Below are 20,483 nucleotides of genomic sequence, written 5' to 3'. Positions count from 1 at the left end.
AGCTCCACTTAACATATGTTTGTATTTTACTGAAGTAAAACTATTTGAAAAATATTGAAGTATTTTTGTCTTCTACTCCTGATTTTTTAATTTTTAGACTCGTTTAATGAATCAACGTGTATTAAAGACGACCAACGGGACTGCTTCTGCCATATACACCTCTTCACTGGACTGTATCGTTCAAGTAATTCCTTTTCCCATTTACTTTTAAATGTTTGATTTAAATAATGTTTTAAATTCTTACTTGAAACATCACTTCTATTTAGTTTCACAGCTTAATATTATGATAATCCTTAAGGTAGTGAACTGGCAGAATCATTAGTCATCATCATCATCATCATCATTTAACGTCCGCTTTCCATGCTAGCATGGGTTGGACGATTTGACTGGGGACTGGCGAAGCAGATGGCTACACCAGGCTCCAATCTGATCTGGCAGAGTTTCTACAGCTGGATGCCCTTCCTAATGCCAACCACTCCGAGAGTGTAGTGGGTGCTTTTACGTGCCACTGGCACGAAGGCGAGTCCGGTGGTACTGGCAACAGCCACGCTCAAATGGTGTTTTTCATGTGCCACTTGTACAGGAGTCAGTCCAATGTTTTGTTCACATGCCATTGGCACAAGTGCCAGTAAGGCGAAGCTGGAAACGATCGCACTCAAATCGTGCTTTTTACGTGCCACCGGCACGGGAGCAAGACCGTATGTCTGGCAAAATGTTTAGTGGCATTCCATCTGCTAATGTTCTTTCTGTCAAGGTCAACTTTGCCTTTCATCCTTTCAGGGCTAATAAAATAAATGCCAGTTGAACATGGAGTTAATGTAATCGACTTAATCCCTCCCTTGAAATTGCTGGCCTTGCGCAAAAATTTGAAACCATTATTATGATAATCCTTGAAGCAAGGAGCTGGAAGAATCATCAGCATGCCTGGCAAAATGCTTTGCAGCATTATGTTTTGAGTTCAAATTCTGCTGAGGTCGACTTTCACTTTCAGTACAAGTTAAGCCCTATGGGTCAATGTAAATCACAATGAAATTTTTATCTGGAAGACTAATTCTGTTTATTTCATTTTTGTATTTGGTTTGTAAGATTCTTGATGTGAATTAGTGCGTCGAAATATATTTTGTTGTCTTTGGAGGGTCATTATGCCAATAATAAACACATGCACTGGTTCTATTTCACTTCTTTATTATTCAATTTGTTAACTGTTTGACCAATCAACTAATCAGTTATTTGATTAATCATTCTGTTAATCAATCTGTTTGTCAAAGTGTCCATAACATTAGTTAATTGGTCAAATAATAATAATGAAGTAAAATAGAACCAGTGTGTGTTTATTTATAGCACGACAACCCTTCCAAGTTAAAACATAATTGTATTTAAACTGGCATTTAGAAATTAAATGTAAATAAGAGAAAAAAATAAAATTGCCAAGAAACATAATGTGGATGCAGTGCTCATGTGTGGTCTGAGTTGCGATGGCTAAAATGATGTAAAGAACTAAAAAAATAATAAATTATAGAATGTCGATTGCATTTTATTTTGTCATAGAAGCCCAGAGTATTTTTTAGTATTTCTAAATTTTATTTTTTGTTGCAGACTGCCAGAACTGAAGGCTTAATGGCTTTTTATAGAGGTTTTATCCCCACATGGATCAGGCTTGGACCCTGGAATATTATTGTATCCTTAAAGACAATGGTTAAAGACAGCATAGGTGTGGCTGTGCGGTAAGAAATTTACTTCCTAACCTTGTAGTTTCGGGTTCAGTCCCACTGCATGGCACATTGGGCAAGTGTCTTCTTCTATAGCCCTGGGGCTGACCAAAGCCTTGTGAGTGGAAACTAAAAGAAGCCCACCGAATATATATATATATATATATATATATATATATATATATAATGTGTGTGTGCGTGTGTGTATCTTTGTCCCCCACCACTGCTTGTCAACCAGTGTTGTTGCTGTGTTTATGACCCCATAACATAGCAGTTCTGCAAAAGAGATTGATAAAGTGCCAGGTTTAAAAAGAATAAATAAAAAAACTGGGGTTGATTCGTTTGACTAAAAATTCTTCAAGTTGGTGCCCCAGCATGGGCGTAATTTAATGACTGAAGCAAGTGTAAAGATAAGTGTTAAACTTCTCATTGAATCTACAAAGGTAATTGTGGATGAGAGTTTATTAACCTGTAAAGGTATGTGACTCAGCACCCTTTGAATACTGGTGCAGCCCTTTCAGCCCTCCCTACCCTGTCACATTCTGGGTGGATGGCAGTGGTCTATGCTTGCCCATGGTTACATAGGTGGGTCCTGAAGGTTTTTAGCATTCGTGACTAAGTCACACTCTGCATAGAGATGATTAGGGTATAATTAGGAAAAATATTTAATTTGCAAAGATGTCCATCCTAAAGTTCTGACTCCATCTCATATAGAATGACCACAAAGAAATATTCTTCTCATGGGGAATGGTTTAACCTTTTTGATACCAAAGTGCCAGAGACTGCCCCTGGTTCCATAATATAAACTTCCGGTTTTAAAGTGATCTCAATTAAAACTTTTCCTCAAAATTCCATGTTAACTTATATCCTATACACCAACTTAATAATGACAAAATTATTTTACTAAATTCTTCCTTTTTCTCTAAATTAAAACTTTCCCTCAAAATCCCATGTTAATTTAAATTCCGTACACCAACTAACTTAATGACAAAATCATTTTACTAAATTCATTATTCTCAAAATTAATGAAAGCAAAAACTGTGTTTTCCAACAGAAATATTGTAATGAAAGGGTAAAAAATTTTTGTAGTGTTATTAATTTTTCCTTAATTGACTTCAGTTTTTCCTAACATTTGAAAAACTGAAGAAAATTTATTAATTGGACTTTAGAAGAAATGAACAAAGACATGTCTGATTTTCACGAATCTCAACAAGTTTGTAATCATCACCCAAGATTATGAACAAAGCAATACAACATATCTATTTTCATTTGAAAATATTTCTAGAATCTCATAACAATATTTTTTAGAAATTCAGGTATTTAAAAAATTTTTTCACTTCATTTTTCAAGCGTTTTTTTGTTGAACGGTCAAGTTCACTTTTGATGCTTATGAGTTCAGCTTTTGTTATTGTGGGATTTTACAATTCTTGATGCCAAATACCAAGGTTATGATGTAAGCCGATGTCTTTTACAGTACATAGCATACATGGGTTGATAAATACCTGTTAAATATGATTGATTTACTGGATAACGTCATTTCTTTCTATATTCACCCACCTCATCATTCAAACAAACATTTTTCAAATGTTGCCATTAATGTCTTCGTTATACTTCGTTAAGCCCAATAATCCCACCTGTCTTGTTACCTCAATTGTAGCTGCCTTAACAAAATTCTGTCACATTGCACTTCCAGCCATGAATTGTTCTTCACTCATTCCACACTTTACACTCCCCTTCACCGTAAAAGTCAATTCCTTTTACACCATCATTCTTCATGGCAACAGCCTCAAAGCTCATAATTTGACCCCTGCACCGCATTCAATCCCCTCCACTCTGTCACATCACTGATCTTCCCATCTCTAAATGCTTCTATTTCTCTCAAAGAGAACAAACGAAACTGTATTTAGCCTTCTGTTATTTTCATGAACCCCAACAAGTTTATAGTCATGCTCTGAGATTATTGAAGAAAGCAATACATCATATGAATGGAGTAGACATGGGGTGTCAGATGGGTTCCAATTAAACTTTGTTTTAGACCTCACTGAGATTCAAATTTTCCCCCAGTTTGAGCAAACCCCTGAACTGCTACACCAGTAATAGTATCGATGCCACTTCACCCCACTTTTTTTTTCTTCTTTAATATCTTTCATCTGCACAATTCACCATCATTACTTCCAATTTCTTAACACCCCAGACATTTCTGCCTTTATCCACATCATCCATCTCTCCACACTACAGATCAGCAAACTCTTGTTTCTGTCTCAACTAAGTTTCCTTCTTTAAACTTTCACCACACAATCTGCTCTCCTTTTTCACATTTTCTTTGGTTCCACTGCTTTTTACAGTCAGGACACCAATTTTAATTATTTAATCAAAGCAAATGCATCCATTTTGCCTATCAAAGTTACTCTACAATTGTGAATGTAGACAACTATACTTGCTTCTATTGTATTATAATGTATCTCTTTAAGATGATTTAAATTTAATGAAATTTTGCTCTAAAATTACTTCTAGCTTCTTGCTGTAATTAAAAACAGTTTACTTGTAAGTTAAAATGGTTTCTCAGAACTGTGATAGAAAAATAATTTAATCCTTTTGACCCCACCTCACCCGAGATCGTTTCTTGTTCTTAACATGGTCTGGCAGCAGTCGATGAAGATTGGTTTTTAGTTTTGTCTTCCTCTTATCTGTTTGGATAAGTATTTTGGATCTCAGTTTTTGTACTTGTATGATTTATACAAGTAACCATTTAAAATGTAATCTCAGCCAGTAAGTGTACTGGTAAGTGTCCATAAATATTATTGACCTGATGTAGGGGGTTGGGGCATCTGTCTCACTATTAGTCCAGAAATCTTAAGTTGTAGTGAAGGATTTTGTTTTTAGTCTTCTAGAATATAACCTTAAAAAAAAAAATTTCCATCTATCTATCCATAACATCTGTTTATAGAGGGGGAAGATAACTTGTCACAACATATCCTTATAAGGCAAAAAGAAAAAGTTGAGAGAGAGTATGTGATAGTTATTATGACGTTTTGATTAAAAACGTTATTTTAAGCGAGTCTGTCAACACACTGCAACACCGACTTAGAAAAATAAGATACATAGTTATCTTTTGAGTTGTTTGTGTCAACATATAGACAACACTGACTTTAAAAAAGACTCGCTCTAATGACTTGTTGAGTGTGTGAAAGAAAAAAAAAAGAGGTTGTTGTTGAGCATATCAAGGAGATCTATTTCATTTTGATTAGGTTGTTACCCAGCAGCGTAGTGACAGGTTACGACTGGTAATTTATAAGAATTAAAGAATAAGCTAGTCAATAAACTTAATTGTTGGTTTCCTTGGCATCAACATGAATTCTGACAATTGATTATCAGTGACCAGAAAGAAATCAAGACTTATAATGTTTAATATATATAAAACATTTATTTCTCTGAGGTTTATATTTGCTTTAGTTAAAGAAAGCAAATTCTTGAAAGTTCTTAGTTTTACAATCACTTATGCCAACTGATAGCGTTACCATTCTTTCAATTCCTAAATCCATCAGGACGAGGTAGTTGAAGTGGTTTTGTGAGTTATGGATAGCAGAAAACTGCCAAAATATAGTTTTTTGCCCAGTTATCCCCATTATCTTAAATGGAAATGAAATTCTAGTTCCTCTTCCACCCACCCACCCCCTCCAACGATAGAATCAATAAAGAACATCTCCAAAAGTAAATAGATCAATGTGAGTAAAATTTTGATTAATTTCCAATAAAACATATTTCAATGAATGAAGGCAAATATAATTTAACAATAACCCTGCAAAATGATATCTTTATAGACAATTTCCTTTACATTTGAAGAGAAATATCTTCTAAGAAATCACTATTAAGGCAGCGAGCTGGCAGATTCATTATTAGCAGGCCAGACAAAATGATTACTGGTATTTCTTCTGGCTTTATGTTCTGAGTTTGAATTCTGCCGAGGTTAACTTTGCCTTTTATCTTTTCAGGGTTGATAGAATGTTATTTAAGCACTGGGGGTCAAGGTAATCAACTTGCCCCACCCCTCAAATTTTCAGGCCTCATACTCTATAATAGGGAGGATTATAGTTTTGTGACTGGTCACTATTGAATTGAATAGTTACACTGCTTCGAGGGAGGCAAAAAAATAAAAAGCATTATTTTGACATTGTTTATAAAAGAGGCTTTTTTTATCGTGTGGGATAGATTGTTTTCTCTTTTTTTAATGCCTGTATAGAATCTGGCACGAAAAGGAATTTAAACTTTAACAAATAGTTTGCAACTGGTATTAAAGAGTCAAAAAAAATTCCTGCTCTTAATTTCTTCAATGGATGGAAAAGGCTTAAAATTTTATAAAAATCTTTTAAAAAATTATAATTTAGAACATTTTAACAGATTGAAATAAGTGGCATTGACTGCTGGAGATCATGAATGGCATTTCTTTAATTCTGGGTTCCAAAGTTAATCCATAGTTCCTTTTTTTTCCTTTTTTTTTTTGTCTATGAGTGAATAGAATTAACTTCTTGTTCAGACTTCTCTTTATTATTCAAAAGCTGGTCTTCTGGAGATTCTTGCTGTTCAGTTTGAATATCTTTTAATTCTAAATCATGGTTGATTAGCATTGGTTCTCTATAATCTTGTGGCTTAACAATGATTACATCGACATTGGACGATTTCACAGGACCTAAAAACAAAAGAAAAATATTTAATATACATATAATTCCATACAGACAAACTCATAATGTCTGTAAATAACTTTATATTCTTACTTTCAATTATTACAAGAAAATTATTGACCTGACAATCAATCAGTTTGATACTTTTTCTATTGATTTAACAGCTTCTTTAACTCTTACTTCAAGGGGTTCATTTCCATGAAACTAATTATATTTATTATTAATAAAAGGTTTAAAATATGAACACTTTTTAATGTTTTGTATTTTCCAAGTTGAATGATTTTTGTTCAGATAAATATTGTTACTGTAAAGATTCTTTATTTTTACAATAAGGCAGAATTATTACTATGCTGGACAAGCTTATGTACTGAGTTCGAATGCCACTGAAGTCAGCTTTGCCTTTTGAGGCCAATGAAATAAATTGTCAACTTGAACACCTCCCCCCCAAAAAATCTTTGTTATCCAGAACGTATGAAAGAAGAACTAAAAGTATGAAAATTGCAGGGATGCTTAGGGGGCAAAATTATGAAACTGCTTTGGACTGGCAAAGAGTTAAAGTCATATTTTCTTAGTTTACTATTCTAAGTATATTAACATAAACTTTACTATTAATGTTTCATGCAGCAAGCACCCATGGTCGTTCTTTCAGGGTTCTACACAGAATTCCTATATATTCTTCCAATACAGTAATGTATTTCATTGATACAATCTCTAATAACAAATATCTTGAACAATCAGTGTATGGCCAATGATTATCAAAACTCACCCTTCACCCTGTTCCATTTTATTTTTCATTAAGATGCTGATAATGTTTGGACGTTTACACTATATACTACATTGACTTGTGATTGTGCGACCAGCCAGGCTATCAGATGTTGTTACACGTTGCTGGTCACAATGCACTTTTTTCATGGTTTTAGCCTTCAAATGTTGCAACCCTGCTAGCTAGGCATGCAGGCCAATATTTTCCGCTGATCGAAAGGGGAACTGGAACAACATGAAATGAAGTGTTTCGCTTAAGAGTACTATGTACCGCCCTGTCTGGGAATTGAGACTAAAATCTAGCGATCTGGGCCCCACATTGACTTGTATGCTGGAAAATACAGTAAATCAGAAATTAAATAGCAAAAAGGCTTACGATTTTCTTGTGGTGCCCTCATGTCTGTTAAAGAGACCGCAGCAAATTCATCAACTTGTGTAACAGCAGGAAGAGTCTGGAAAGAAAAATAAGAATCACAGTTCAATAGATATATTTCTAACAAAAAAATCAGTTTTTACATGGACTAATGATTATTAAATCAATGAGGTTTATTTTACATATTAAAAAAAAATTTTTGCCAAAATATATTCTAAATAAATCCCTTTTCTTCTCCCTCTTAAGCCTTGAGAATGTGTGAATCTTTTGATCTGAAAAAAAAAAAAAAAGCAAGATTATTTTAAAAGTGCAAAAATGATTTTTTTTGTCTCCATATATTATAACAAAAGTTACTCCAGATTGTCATCAATTTTCACAATTCTGTTTCAAATTGTTAGTCAAATAGTCCTGCAGTACTGGCAACAATCTCGCTCGAATGTCTTTACATGTGCCACCAACACGAGTGCCAGGAAGGCGACGCTGGGCACAAGTGCTGTTGGTTTTGCTAATAACAATAGTTTCAAGAATATGAGACTATTTGTCAGAGGACTGTGTTAAAACCATCCAAACAGGAATTTAAATTGTTTAAAGGATTGGTTCATTAAGAATTTGCTACAGCATTATTATTGAAGCAAATAAATTGCAGCAGACTATAGAAACATCATTAAACATAATTAGAGCATTTGCACTTTTTTTTTAGGTCAATAACTTCCCACAAGAAACCAGTCTTCTGTGGTTTGTGTCATAATTCCAGTTGAATTTGAAGGAGTCAAGACTGTAGTTTCAAGTGAACCAACAGACTATAAAAGTTGGTAATTGTTACATTCACTGCACCAATGGGACAGAAGAGACATGCTACTGTTTATATATATGTATATATGGTGCAGGTATTGCTGGATTGTTAAGCTTTCCTGCCAACCATATGGTCTTGGTTTCAGTCCCATTGTGCAGCACTTTGGGCAAGTGTCTTCTACTATAGTCCTAAGACAACCAAAGCCTTGTGAGTGGATCTGATGGAAGGAAACTGAAAGAAGCCTGTTTTGTGTGTGTGCTTCCTCGTCGTGACATCATGGGATGGTTGTAAATGAGCATTATGAAAGATTTTCATTTCCGGTCTTGTGTGAAAAATGTCAGGCCATGGGAGAAATATTTCCTTGAAGGGAAACAGGTGAGGGTTGGTAACAGGAAAGGCATCCTGCCAAAGAAAATCTGCCTCAACAAATTCCATCTGACAAATTCAAGCATAAAAACATTAAATGATAAAATCTAGACAGGAACTTTTCCTGACTCACAGAAGATTGCAAGTACCCATCCTAGATTGTTCAGGTATTTTTGTCAACTTGAAATGGTTTTTTTCTAAGTGTTTCTATAAAATACCAACTCATTTGGTGCTTCTAAGTTTGTAAAAAACACTCTTGTATAAAAAATTAATTTTTTAAAAATCACTTCAAAATCTTATTAAAAGACAAACTTCATTCAGTTGGAACTAATTGTAATTAAAAAATGGAATTACAAATTGTAGGCTGTTAAAAAAAAAAGAATCAAATGACTTGAGTGACACTAAAGAAATCTTAGAATTTAAAATTTTTCCCAAAATATTCCTGAAATAATCAGAAGAAATTGAAATTATAATTGAAAGTAATTTTTCATCAAATTATTCAAGGTATAACCACAGTTTTCTCTCAACTCCGAGATGAAGCAATCAAATTATATAATTAATTAAGAATTAGAAACATTCATACTATTTATTATGAAGAAGGTAAGGTGTTTAAGTCTACAAAACTATCATGCAAACAACATTTATAAAACAAAACATACATGAAGAGGAAAAAGAAAAAACATTTGACTTGGTGGGGAGGTGGTGGTGGTGGCAGCAGTAGTGGCAAAGAAAATTAAAAAGCATAAAAAACAAAATGTATAAAAACATTTGATGAAATAAGTTTTAGGTGGATCAAATCTGAATTGGATCACAAGAAATCTACCAAATACAGAACTAAATGTCTAAAACTGAAATATGTATTGGTAAGGGAATAATTAATACCGTCAGGAAATTCCAATTAAATAAGATTCAAATACCTTTTTTCTGGAACAAAAAAAAAAAAAAGAATCTATTGCATTATTAAAAATTGAGTAAAATCTGAAAGTTTTCTAGGAAAATTTTTCTTAGATTTAATTTAAGAAAAAAAAGAAAGAAAAAGAAACCACACTTGATTTTTAAACTTTATCTTCGTTAAAAATTATATTCATGCTAAGTATTGAGAAAATGGAAATGATTGAAGTTAATATTTCATAAAAGATAATTAGTATTAATTAAAGTTAAAATATTTGATTTGTTCTTCACTAGTCTGTGAAACTGAATCTGCTTATCGGATCAAAGTGAACGCAAGAGTGGCTGTGTGGTAAGTAGCTTGCTTACCAACCACATGGTTCCGGGTTCAGTCCCACTGCGTGGCACCTTGGGCAAGTGTCTTCTACTATAGCCTCGAGCCGACCAAAGCCTTGTGAGTGGATTTGGTAGATGGAAACTGAAAGAAGCCCGTTGTATATATGTATATATATGTGTGTCTGTGTTTGTCCCCCCCCCAACATCACTTGACAACCGATGCTGGTGTGTTTACGTCCCCTGTAACTTAGCAGTTTGGCCAAAGAGACTGATAGAATAAGAACTAGGCTTACAAAGAATAAGTCTTGGGGTCGATTTGCTTGACTAAAGGCGGTGCTCCAGCATGGCCGCAGTCAAATGACTGAAACAAGTAAAAGAGTAGTCTGGTTACAAACTTTGGTGCTTAACTCTTAGGAGACAACAGGGAGACAATCTATTGGCCAAACGACTGGGCTGATCCATCAGCCCAATAATACAAGCCGTGAGATTAACTGGCTGGTCTTCTTACCTGCCAATCAGATTGCTTCTCGCATTTCTTGCACATCTGAGCCTTTTAATGGTGGCTTCCATGACAGTTTGCAAAGTCCAACAGTGACACTGATGGAAATATCCTTAGTGAGTCTGATTTCTCTCGACCTAGCAATGAATCTGACACTGAAACTGGTGAAAACAACCAGAAAAGTAATGGAGAAGATCAAAACGACAATGGTGATGGAGATAATGTTGTGAACCCTTGCTTTAGGATTAGGGATACTGAACAAGATAGAGATGACCCCTATGAATTCTTAGAAAATATAGGGCCTAGAGATATGCCACAAGGCATAAGCAACCCAGTGGAATACTTTACGCTGTTTTTCCCATTGAATCTCATTCCAATGTTTGTCAGAGAGACTAATAATTATGCTGCCAACTTTCTCAGGAACACTCAGCTCAAGAGGAGGTCCCTAGGTCATAAATGACTCCATCTTTTTGGCAGTGAAACTCCAAATGGGGATCCATCTCCAAAGGGTTAACAAAACCTTAATTCACCCCAGTGTTTCAAATTCTCAAAAACATCTAAACTACATTTTAAAATCATCTAACAAAGGGAAACCAACTTAGTGATTAACCCTAGAAATAACATTAAATATCTACTAAAAATCAAGAATTGGTATTTTTTGCAAGTCACATTTGTCTCAATGAACTTGATTTCAATAGGAAATAGTTTCAAACATGACACTCCTCAACAAAACATAGATTTGCTATAAAAAAAAAAAACTTTCTGCAATTAATCTTTTAATATTTAAACCGGCCAAATCTGGCCAAAATATTTTGTTTTGTATTCAAAGCAACCAGATTGGATCTCTCACACCTACTCTACAATGTCATTTGAAAAATATACAATCACATCATCAAAATCTCAAAAGGTACAGCATAATGCCTGATTAATTCAAAACAATAAATAAGAATTATATTACAATTTAATCTGAATGTTAAAGGGTTAAGGGTAATAAAATTCTGAGTGGCTATATCTGATTTTTGAAGTAAATAGGGTCAATAAAGACAAAACAAAATTCAAGGTTTGTTTTCACAGTAACACGAAAACAACAGTTTATGCGAGTTGGAGCTACAAATGTGATTAATAAATAATTCAAGATATCTAATGGTGGGGTGAGAGAAAAGTGACTTCAAAAATTATCAACAGTAAACATCCTTTCTGATAAACGTCTGTTATTTAATACTATTGCAGTTCTTTTATCTCTGTATAAATACTTTAATGTGACACAGCCACAAAACCTGTTCTACATGTCATTCCTCTCACTAGGAAACAAAAAGAACGCAGCAAATGTTTACACTGAAAAGAGTACTTTTCAAATTCAATAACTGAAGAACTTAAAAAAAAAAAAAAACTTAAATAGCTACAAGTTTTACTTCTGCTTCCAATTAACAACTTGGTTTAAATTATTGCCTTTACATTTGACAGATATTTGTCCTCATCTTGTTTGTTGTTAACACAACGTTTCGGCTGATATACCCTCCAGCCTTCATCAGGTGTCTTGGGGAAATTTCGAATCTGGGTTCTCATTCTTAAGGTATTTTACGATATGTAAATTATATTAGTTGGTTTCTTGTTCTATATTCTAAGAAAATCCTAATTATGCTTAAAAAAAATTAAATTTAAGAATGAAATTTTCTACTTTTTAAGTATTATAACATGAAATATTTGAACACTTGAAAATAATTTAGAATTCAATTTATATAGAACTGACAAGGAGAAGAATAGAAAAAAAAAGAAGATATCTCGTTATCATAGATTAGTTTCTTTCACAGTGTGTTAAAATGAATATTAATAAAATATTTAATAATAATAAAAATAATAACAGCCAACAACATCTTGTTTGTTTGTGAGGGGAATGAGTCTGTAATTGAGATTTGTATAAAATAACTTTCTACAAAACTGATACAACATGCACAAAATTAAGCCACAGCTGAAATAAATAACACACTCTAGAGACTAAAGTGAAAATAATAACACAAACTACACTAATCAACAAAGTGATTTACATACATCAGCTTGAATTTCCATATTAGGTAATTGGTCTGAATGCTGTTTGGAGAAAGAAAATATATACAATTTACTCTGATGACAACCAAAAATGCATGTAAAATTAGTTCAGTGTCCAGGAGCATGCAGGAGAATATTTTGGTCATCTTTGTATATAATTTAAACATCTCTGGTCAAGTGAGTCTCTTAGTAGGGTTATGTGCTTCTTCGTGTGAGTTATTACAAAAAAAATACACCAGTTGATTGCATCTCTAGCACACACACACACACACACACACACATATATACACACACATACAAATACACACAACTACATAATATGAAAATTCAATGATTTTTGGTTTGGATTTTAATGAAAATTTATTATGGCAATAAAATATTTTAATTGATGAATTTTTAGATATATTCTTTGCCTCATACAACTTTCTGTTCATTTCTAGGTCCTGGAACCTTGAAAAATTGGAAAATGCTCATTATTTTATTAATAACAAAAAAAGTAACTTTCAACCATTTGCAGAAGGGAAATGATCCGCGATGATATCAACACACACACACATACACACTTATTCATTCTCTCAAAATACACATCCATATATTTCTCTCTCTCACACACACACACACACACACTTATGAATAAATTGTAAATAAGTTCCCATTTATGAATTTGATACACAGAGTTCATGATTAAACCACGTGCTTTCTTTCTCTCAGGTCAAATCTGAGAATAGCTCAAATGTTTTCAAACTGGTTGTTGCCATCATAACAGGATTATGTATTCATATTTGTCCTACAAAAAGGAGGAAGCAGTCGTGGACAATTTATTAAAAAAATACTCAAGTAACAGTTGCTGATTTTACCAATTTGCATATTAGCACATCTACTTGCAGAACACACAGGAAAAATAAAATATAAAACGACTACACTTACCTGAGTTATTTTCGGTATGAAGAACATGATGAGCGATCCTAAAATGGGGGTGGTGCCAGCAATATGAAATGCAATGTTGTAATTCCTCATTTTATCATATAAAAAGCCTAAAGATGGAGGAAAATATGTGGTTAATTATTCAGAATTTCATTTAAGAACATAATGTCTCCACCTCCTCCATGTCAACTAATTATATCTTCAAACATCCCAAATCATCTTCAAACTGTTACACTTTATGATCAATAAATACCAAGTCTTTCGTCAGAAAAAATCTGATGAATGAACATAATCTTTTTCTACTCTAGGCACAAGGCCCGAAATTTTGGGGGAGCGGACCAATCGATTAGATCAACCCCGAAAAGATGAAAGGCAAAGTCGACCTTGGCGGAATTTGAACTCAGAACGTAAAGACAGATGAAATACCGCTAAGCATTTCACCTGGTGTGCCAACACTTCTGCCAGCTCACTGCATAATGAATATAATCGTCATCGTTAAACGTCCGCTTTCCATGCTAGCATGGGTTGGACGATTTGACTGAGGACTGGCGAACCAGAAGGCTGCATCAGGCTCCAATCTGATTTGGCAGAGTTTCTACAGCTAGATGCCCTTCCAAATGCCAACCACTCAGAGAGTGTAGTGGGTGCTTTTACGTGCCACCGGCACGAAGGCCAGTCAGGCGGTACTGGCAACGGCCACACTCAAAATGGTGTATTTTACGTGCCACCTACACAGGAGCCAGTCCAGTGGCACTAGCAATGACCTCGCTCGAATGTTTTTTCATGTGCCACCGGCACAAGTGCCAGCAAGGCGACACTGGTATATAGAGATATATAAGTTTCATTCACTTGTCTACTGAGATGGGCTGTAAACTTAGGTGCCAATTTAAATACTCAACTTCAAATGGAAAACACTGTTTGAGGGAAGCAAATTCTTTGAATTTTATTCTTTAAGTTGTTTGTCTGTCAGCCATGTTAAGCTTATCATACTTTGGACAGTGAGTTTTCATCAACATCACTGTCATCATTTAGCATCTGTTTTCCATGCTGGCATGGTTGGAATGGTTTGACTAGAATTGGCAAGCAGGAGAGCAGCACCAGGTTCCATGGTTTCTTCAGCTGGATGCTCTTCCTAATGCCAACCACTCCATGGAGTCTCCTGGGTGCCTGGTACTGGTGCACTGACACTAGTAGAAACAACAATGCATTGTTTTGTTACATGATAAAAATAAATATTTTTGCACTTAAAATCTGAAATGAAACTCGTGGTTTTGCATTCATCAACTTCAAAACAACTCGATACCAAATTGTTTTGCTGATGACAACCCAAATCAGTAAACATCTTATTCTTACACATTAAACATTTTGTCATAGAATGAAAATTCAAGACTGAGATAAAATTGGATGTCAACTTACCAGCCACTGGGGGTCCGCACATCAAGGGGACAGAAAAGAGTCCTAATAGGAAACCAATTGCTTGTGATGCTTTCGCTGGGCCAACTATATCAAAGGCTATGGGTCCCAACAAACAGATAAAGATGCCATCAAAAATTCCCATACACAAACAAGCACCAATTAACCAATAGAATGATGGTAAAAATGGTATCAACATTGTGACAGTACCAAAACCGAAAAATGCTATTTGCTGTAGACGAATTCTGCTGATGTTAGGGTGGTCGGCTAGTTTTCCAAATACAAGACGGCTGATACCCGAGGTGATATGTATAGACATCAATATGAATGGAGCTTTCTCAACCGAAAACAGATCTTGGGTATGTTTTATCTGAAATAAATGAGAAATTTATTTAGCATCATCATCATCATCATCATTTAACGTCTGTTGTCCATGCTGGCATGGGTTGGACAGTTTGACCAGAGCTGGTAAGCTAGGGAGCTACACCAGTCTCCAGTCTGATTTGGCATGGTTTCTACAGCTGGATGTCCTTCCTAATGTCAACCACTCCAAGAGTGTAACGGGTGCTTTTTACATGCCACTGGCACCCGTACCAGTTGTGTGACACCAGTGTCTGCCACAACTATGATTTCACTTGGCTTGATGGGTCATCTGCTCAAGCATGACATATTGCCAAAGGCCTCAGTCATTTGTCATTGCCTCTGTGAGGCCCAAAGCTTGAAAGGTGCCAGTTACATGACACCAGAATCAGCCACAACTACCAGTTCATAAAGAAATTTATTAAAATAATTATTTTCTTTAAAATCTTACTTTTTTTATTTATATATATTTTGTAACTTCCAAACTGAAATATTTTACCATTCAGTTAACATGACACAAATATTAGTGTGTGTGTGTGTGTGTTTTAAAAGACAGCTATGTTTATATTGGGTGTTTGTTTAGCAAGATTGTTAATGCTATTTAAGTGGACTAGTTAACATTATGTTTTCTGTAAATATATACATTAGTCGTAAAACAGTCAATTCAGTTGTGTCACCTTTCAGTTCCTCCACTATTTATCATTCAGTTAATTCATAATTCAATTGTTTCATACTTCATTAACTAATTGTTTTATTCTTTACTATTCAATCATTTCATTGGTTGTTAGTCAGTTGTTTCGTCCATCGCTAGTCAGTTGTTTTGTCCGTCTTTAGTCAGTTGTTTCACCAGTCATTAGTCAGTTGTTTCATCGGTCATTAGTCAGTCATTTTCATTATTGTAAAACACGTTTTATTCCATGTGTATCAAATCAAGTTACAAGTATCAGACTTCAATGATAAGTTGAGAATAAAACCTTATTAAACAGCTGGATATCAAATGATTTACAAGATAATCATAACCCAGTTGTTTGTCAGGCTATCATCATCATCATCATTTAATGTCTATTTTCCATGCTGGCATGGGTTGGACAGTTTTTACACAATTAACGTGCAAGTAAGTTGGTTACATTAGATAAAAGGCCCAGAAAAAGAAAAGGCAAGATTTTCATGGCTGAGTGCCTTTGAGTTGCCAGCACACAAGTTGAATTTTTCAGGGCAAAATTTTCAGGGGGGGGGGGGGAGGAAAGAAAAGGGATGTTGACTTATAAACCAAGACTCCTCTGGAGGACCAAAAATTCCACATGAAATGCAACGGTAGTGGGGTCACCAAGTAATTTGCAGGACAAGTTGGAGTTGGGAGGGAAATGTATTAAGGGACAAAACAATTGTCTTGCATTGGAGGAGAAACATGGATAGCTCAGGTGGAGAGAGAGAGAGAGGAGAGAATGATGGTGGAAAGGGGACAGAAAGGGGACAAGGGCCATACATACAGAAGATAGGGACAATGCTTGGATGTTTACACTATATGCTACGTTGACTTGCATAACAGAAAATACAGCATGTGTGTAAGTGTATGTATATGTTTGATAGTGTATATATAATGTATATATATTGTATTTTCTGGCTTACAAGTCAAAGTTTTCACACCAAAATTTAGTAAAAAGAAAAAAGGTAGCTTGACTTATACACCGAGACATCTTTGGAGTATCAAAAATTCCATGTGAAATGCAGCAGGATTTAGACAGATTGAGATGATGTTTGAATCTTTACACTACATGTTCACATTATGTGCTACCTCAACTTTTATGATGAAAAATGTAGAATAAATTTGTTCAATGACGGTTAACTTAAATAACAATAACAACAATCAGCACCATTACAATCAAAAAATTCCAGTCATATTAAAATAGACTGCACAATAAACAAGGACACAGTAGGTAGAAACAGCAACACTAAACTACCTACACAAGGAGGTGGGGGAATGAAAAGTTCCTGGCTTTGTGTAAAAGAAAATGCAGAAGGATCAGTTAATTATGATTTTATTCAACATATTCCCATCTCAGATTCACACTTATTGCAGTAGCCCTTCAGTTTTTCTAAGCCCTATAAAAGAACTCAGAAGGTTGGGCTTCCAATCAAGCCTTTCGCGACACCCTTGAAGCCAGGAACTTTTCGGTACTCCATCAAACAACAAAATAACATAGGAAAGAATGTGTACCAAGATCTTAGATGATAATCTGGAGACCTGTACCTGTCAGCCATTTCTAGATTTTGTTGCAACCAATCTGCCCAAAGAGAGCTGACTGAAAGCACCAAATAAAAAATTTTTTTAAATGGTTAGCATGACATACTTTTATTCAAGCAGGAGATATTTTCTTCATAATGAAATACTTTATTCTATTTACTTCCTCCAGGCTAAACATGAATCAACATCAAGCTAACCAATAATATTCCACATGTTGACGATGATGATAACAATGATGATGATGATGACGATGGTGATGAAGATGGTGATGGTGATGGTGATGATTCTGCAATGATATAAGAAGACAACTTAGTTCTTTGTTTCTTTTCCGATATTAACGAGTCACATGACAGGTTGCCATAGTTACATATTACTGTCAGCACTCAAGCAACAGTTGATGAGGACTCGTTAAGATACCACACGGCACAATGAGGTTACTGTCAATGATAGCAGAGAGGCTAACGATTAATGAAAGAAAAAAATAATAATATTGTTAATTATGAAATAAATGCAATGAAGACATGGTCAAATAATGATGGATTGTGTCAACGCTAATGAAGATAATGGTTAGAATAATATAAGCAATAATGGAATTTAAAAAATGGTTTTCGAAATATTTTGTATCATATAAAAAGATACAGTTCATTATTTTCTCACCGTTTCAATGTCCAGTTTTCCATGTTCACATGGGTCAGTTGGAGTTTATTAAGGCAGATTTTTCTATGGCCAGATGCCCTTCCTGTCACCAACCCTCACCTACATCCAAGTAAGGTAACATTTCCCCATGACCAGACATTTTTATAGACGGTTGGTACTTAAGGATGCCACTTGCATAAAGGGGACTCTCACCCTTTAGCATTTAAACTGGCTATATCCAGTCCATATATTCTACCAGTTTCATGTTGAAACTGGCCAGATCCAGCCTCTCACACCTACTCTACAATGTTAATCTAAAAATGAACATTCACATCAAAATCAAGGCTATGAGATAAAATGTGACTAATTTTTTAAAATGTAGATGAATAAGGATTACATTTGATGAATTAACCTGAATGTTATAGGGATAAGGCAAATTTTCTACAGCTGGATGCTTTTCATGTCACTAACCCTCAACTGTTTCCAAGTAAGGTAACATTTCCCCATGACCAGATAGAATTTCATAGATTGGAACAGAGGCTGCACCAGGCTCAATCTGATCTAGCAAAGTTTCTGCAGCTGGATGCCCTTTCTAATGCCAACCACTCCGAGAGTATAGTGAGTGCTTTTACGTGCCACTGGCACGAGGGCCAGTCAGGCGGTACTGGCAACAGACATGCTCAAATGGTGTTTTGATGTGTCACCTGCACAGGAGCCAGTCCAGCGGCACTGGCAACGACCTCGCTAACTGTCTAAGGGATAAAATCCATTATACTTCTGGTGTATTTTATAACCAAATATGAGAAATATTTTTTAGCATATCAATGGCAATACCATACAACATTGGAAGCAGAAACAGCTGTTAGATGGGATGCAGTCTATTTGTATTGAATTAATAAATAATAATTGATGTAAGTTAATTGTTGTTCATCAGTGACAGTGACTTTGAAGTTTTAGTCATCCAATGGCTGAAACTTTGAAGTCACTGCCAATATTATTCTTGTTAAAGAACAATAAATTTGTATTCTACAAAGTGTATTGAGTAATCCTCCAATTTAATATAAAATTGTCTTTATTAGAATATTAAAACAAACATTAATACACACACACACACACACACACATTTTGTAGACAAGAAAGTAAATTTCGAACACAGTAAAGCTTTAAGAAGAGTAGAGAAAGATTGGGTATTTTACCCTCATAAGACAGAAAAAACTTGCTAAGCCACCTGCCGGCAATTTTTTTTTTCTGTCTTATCAGGATAAACACCCGATCTTTTTCTGCTGTTCGTACAGCTTTACTGTGTTTGAAATTTACTTTGTCTGCAAAATACCAACCACATTTGATGCTTCTATACATACATGGACATTTAAATTAATGTTTACATGAGTATCTAAATACATTAAAATATTAGGTCACATTAACTAATTTCTACTGTTAGTCTCCATTCAGCGGAAAATAAGTTAACTTAATAATGAAAAATAGGCCATTGAACAAGTTAATCTTTTGTCTGGTACAACCTCCCACTGTCCTTGAGTATCATTTCTAATGCACACACAGAAAATTCACAGGTAAAATTAGACTCTCAATTATAATATAACACACATTTGCAATGTTGTTAGATCATAGGATCCTGAGAAGCTGAATAGATGACTGTATTGTCTAACCACAGATAAAGTTAACAGCCAGTAGGCGCAGGAGTGGCTGTGTGGTAAGTAGCTTGCTTACCAACCACATGGTTCCGGGTTCAGTCCCATTCTACTATAAGCCTTGGGCCGACCAAAGCCTTGTGAGTGGATTTGGTAGACGGAAACTGAAAGAAGCCCGACGTATATATATATATATATATGTGTGTGTGTGTGTGTGTGTATGTTTTTCTCCATCACAACATATGAATGAGAAAGGAAGGAAGGGATGATTGTAAACTGGTAGTGGGAGTGTTTCAACTGTGAATATATGTGTGTGTGTATGTAAAAGGGAGGTATGTGAATGTGCGTGTGTGTGTGTGTGTGTGTTTCCATAGAAGTGGGATGGTGAACATTCAACACTGAAAAGAAAACTCAAACAGCATTTCAAATTTAAAATAATACAATTAGCCATCATTTTCGACGGCACAGGGCCAGCTAGAATATATATACACACACACACACACACACACATACAACGAAGCACTGGTGCAAAGAGTGTTTAGGTACGAGCAGAATTTAGGTTAGTTGAAGCATGTTTGTCACATATTTCAACTGTTTTTGCTAAAGCAATTGAAAGATGTGACAAACATTTTTCAACTAACTTATATATGTATATACATATATATATATATATGTATATATATATATATATATGTGTATATATATATATATATATATGTGTATACATATATATATATATGTATATACATATATATATATATGTATATACATATATATATATATGTGTATATATATATATATATAT

General features: G+C 34.7%; 2 protein-coding genes across 10 annotated transcripts in view; one reads left to right on the top strand and one right to left on the bottom strand.

Moving 5' to 3' along the window:
- The window catches only part of LOC106877821 (kidney mitochondrial carrier protein 1), a 33,550-nt gene extending 14,634 nt beyond the window's left edge, over positions 1–18,916 (top strand). For 3 of the 8 annotated variants that reach the window (XM_014926842.2, XM_014926839.2, XM_014926843.2), the window contains 3 exons: positions 98–184; positions 1,597–1,724; positions 12,892–13,667. In XM_014926842.2, coding sequence (XP_014782328.1) covers positions 98–184; positions 1,597–1,724; positions 12,892–12,979 — 303 coding nt within the window. In that variant the 3' untranslated portion in view covers positions 12,980–13,667. Of the gene's footprint in view, positions 1–97; positions 185–1,596; positions 1,725–2,828; positions 7,298–8,223; positions 8,900–12,891; positions 13,668–17,562 lie in introns of those variants that run through there. The other 5 variants (XR_008266229.1, XR_001410419.2, XR_008266228.1 and 2 more) reach the window with 5 other exon arrangements.
- LOC106877820 (monocarboxylate transporter 10) overlaps positions 5,496–20,483 on the bottom strand; it is a 28,963-nt gene continuing 13,975 nt past the window's right edge. Inside the window, exons 4-8 of one of the 2 annotated variants that reach the window (XM_014926837.2) lie at positions 14,792–15,158; positions 13,379–13,485; positions 12,455–12,493; positions 7,527–7,602; positions 5,496–6,396 (exon numbers count right to left, since the gene is read on the bottom strand). In XM_014926837.2, coding sequence (XP_014782323.1) covers positions 6,212–6,396; positions 7,527–7,602; positions 12,455–12,493; positions 13,379–13,485; positions 14,792–15,158 — 774 coding nt within the window. In that variant the 3' untranslated portion in view covers positions 5,496–6,211. The remainder of the gene's footprint in view (positions 6,397–7,526; positions 7,603–12,454; positions 12,494–13,378; positions 13,486–14,791; positions 15,159–20,483) is intronic. The other variant, XM_014926838.2, reaches the window with a different exon arrangement.

The sequence above is a fragment of the Octopus bimaculoides genome, chromosome 19 (assembly GCF_001194135.2).
Source record: "Octopus bimaculoides isolate UCB-OBI-ISO-001 chromosome 19, ASM119413v2, whole genome shotgun sequence".
In the NCBI taxonomy this organism is placed as follows: domain Eukaryota; kingdom Metazoa; phylum Mollusca; class Cephalopoda; order Octopoda; family Octopodidae; genus Octopus; species Octopus bimaculoides.
This window is presented reverse-complemented; position numbering and strand designations above follow the sequence as displayed.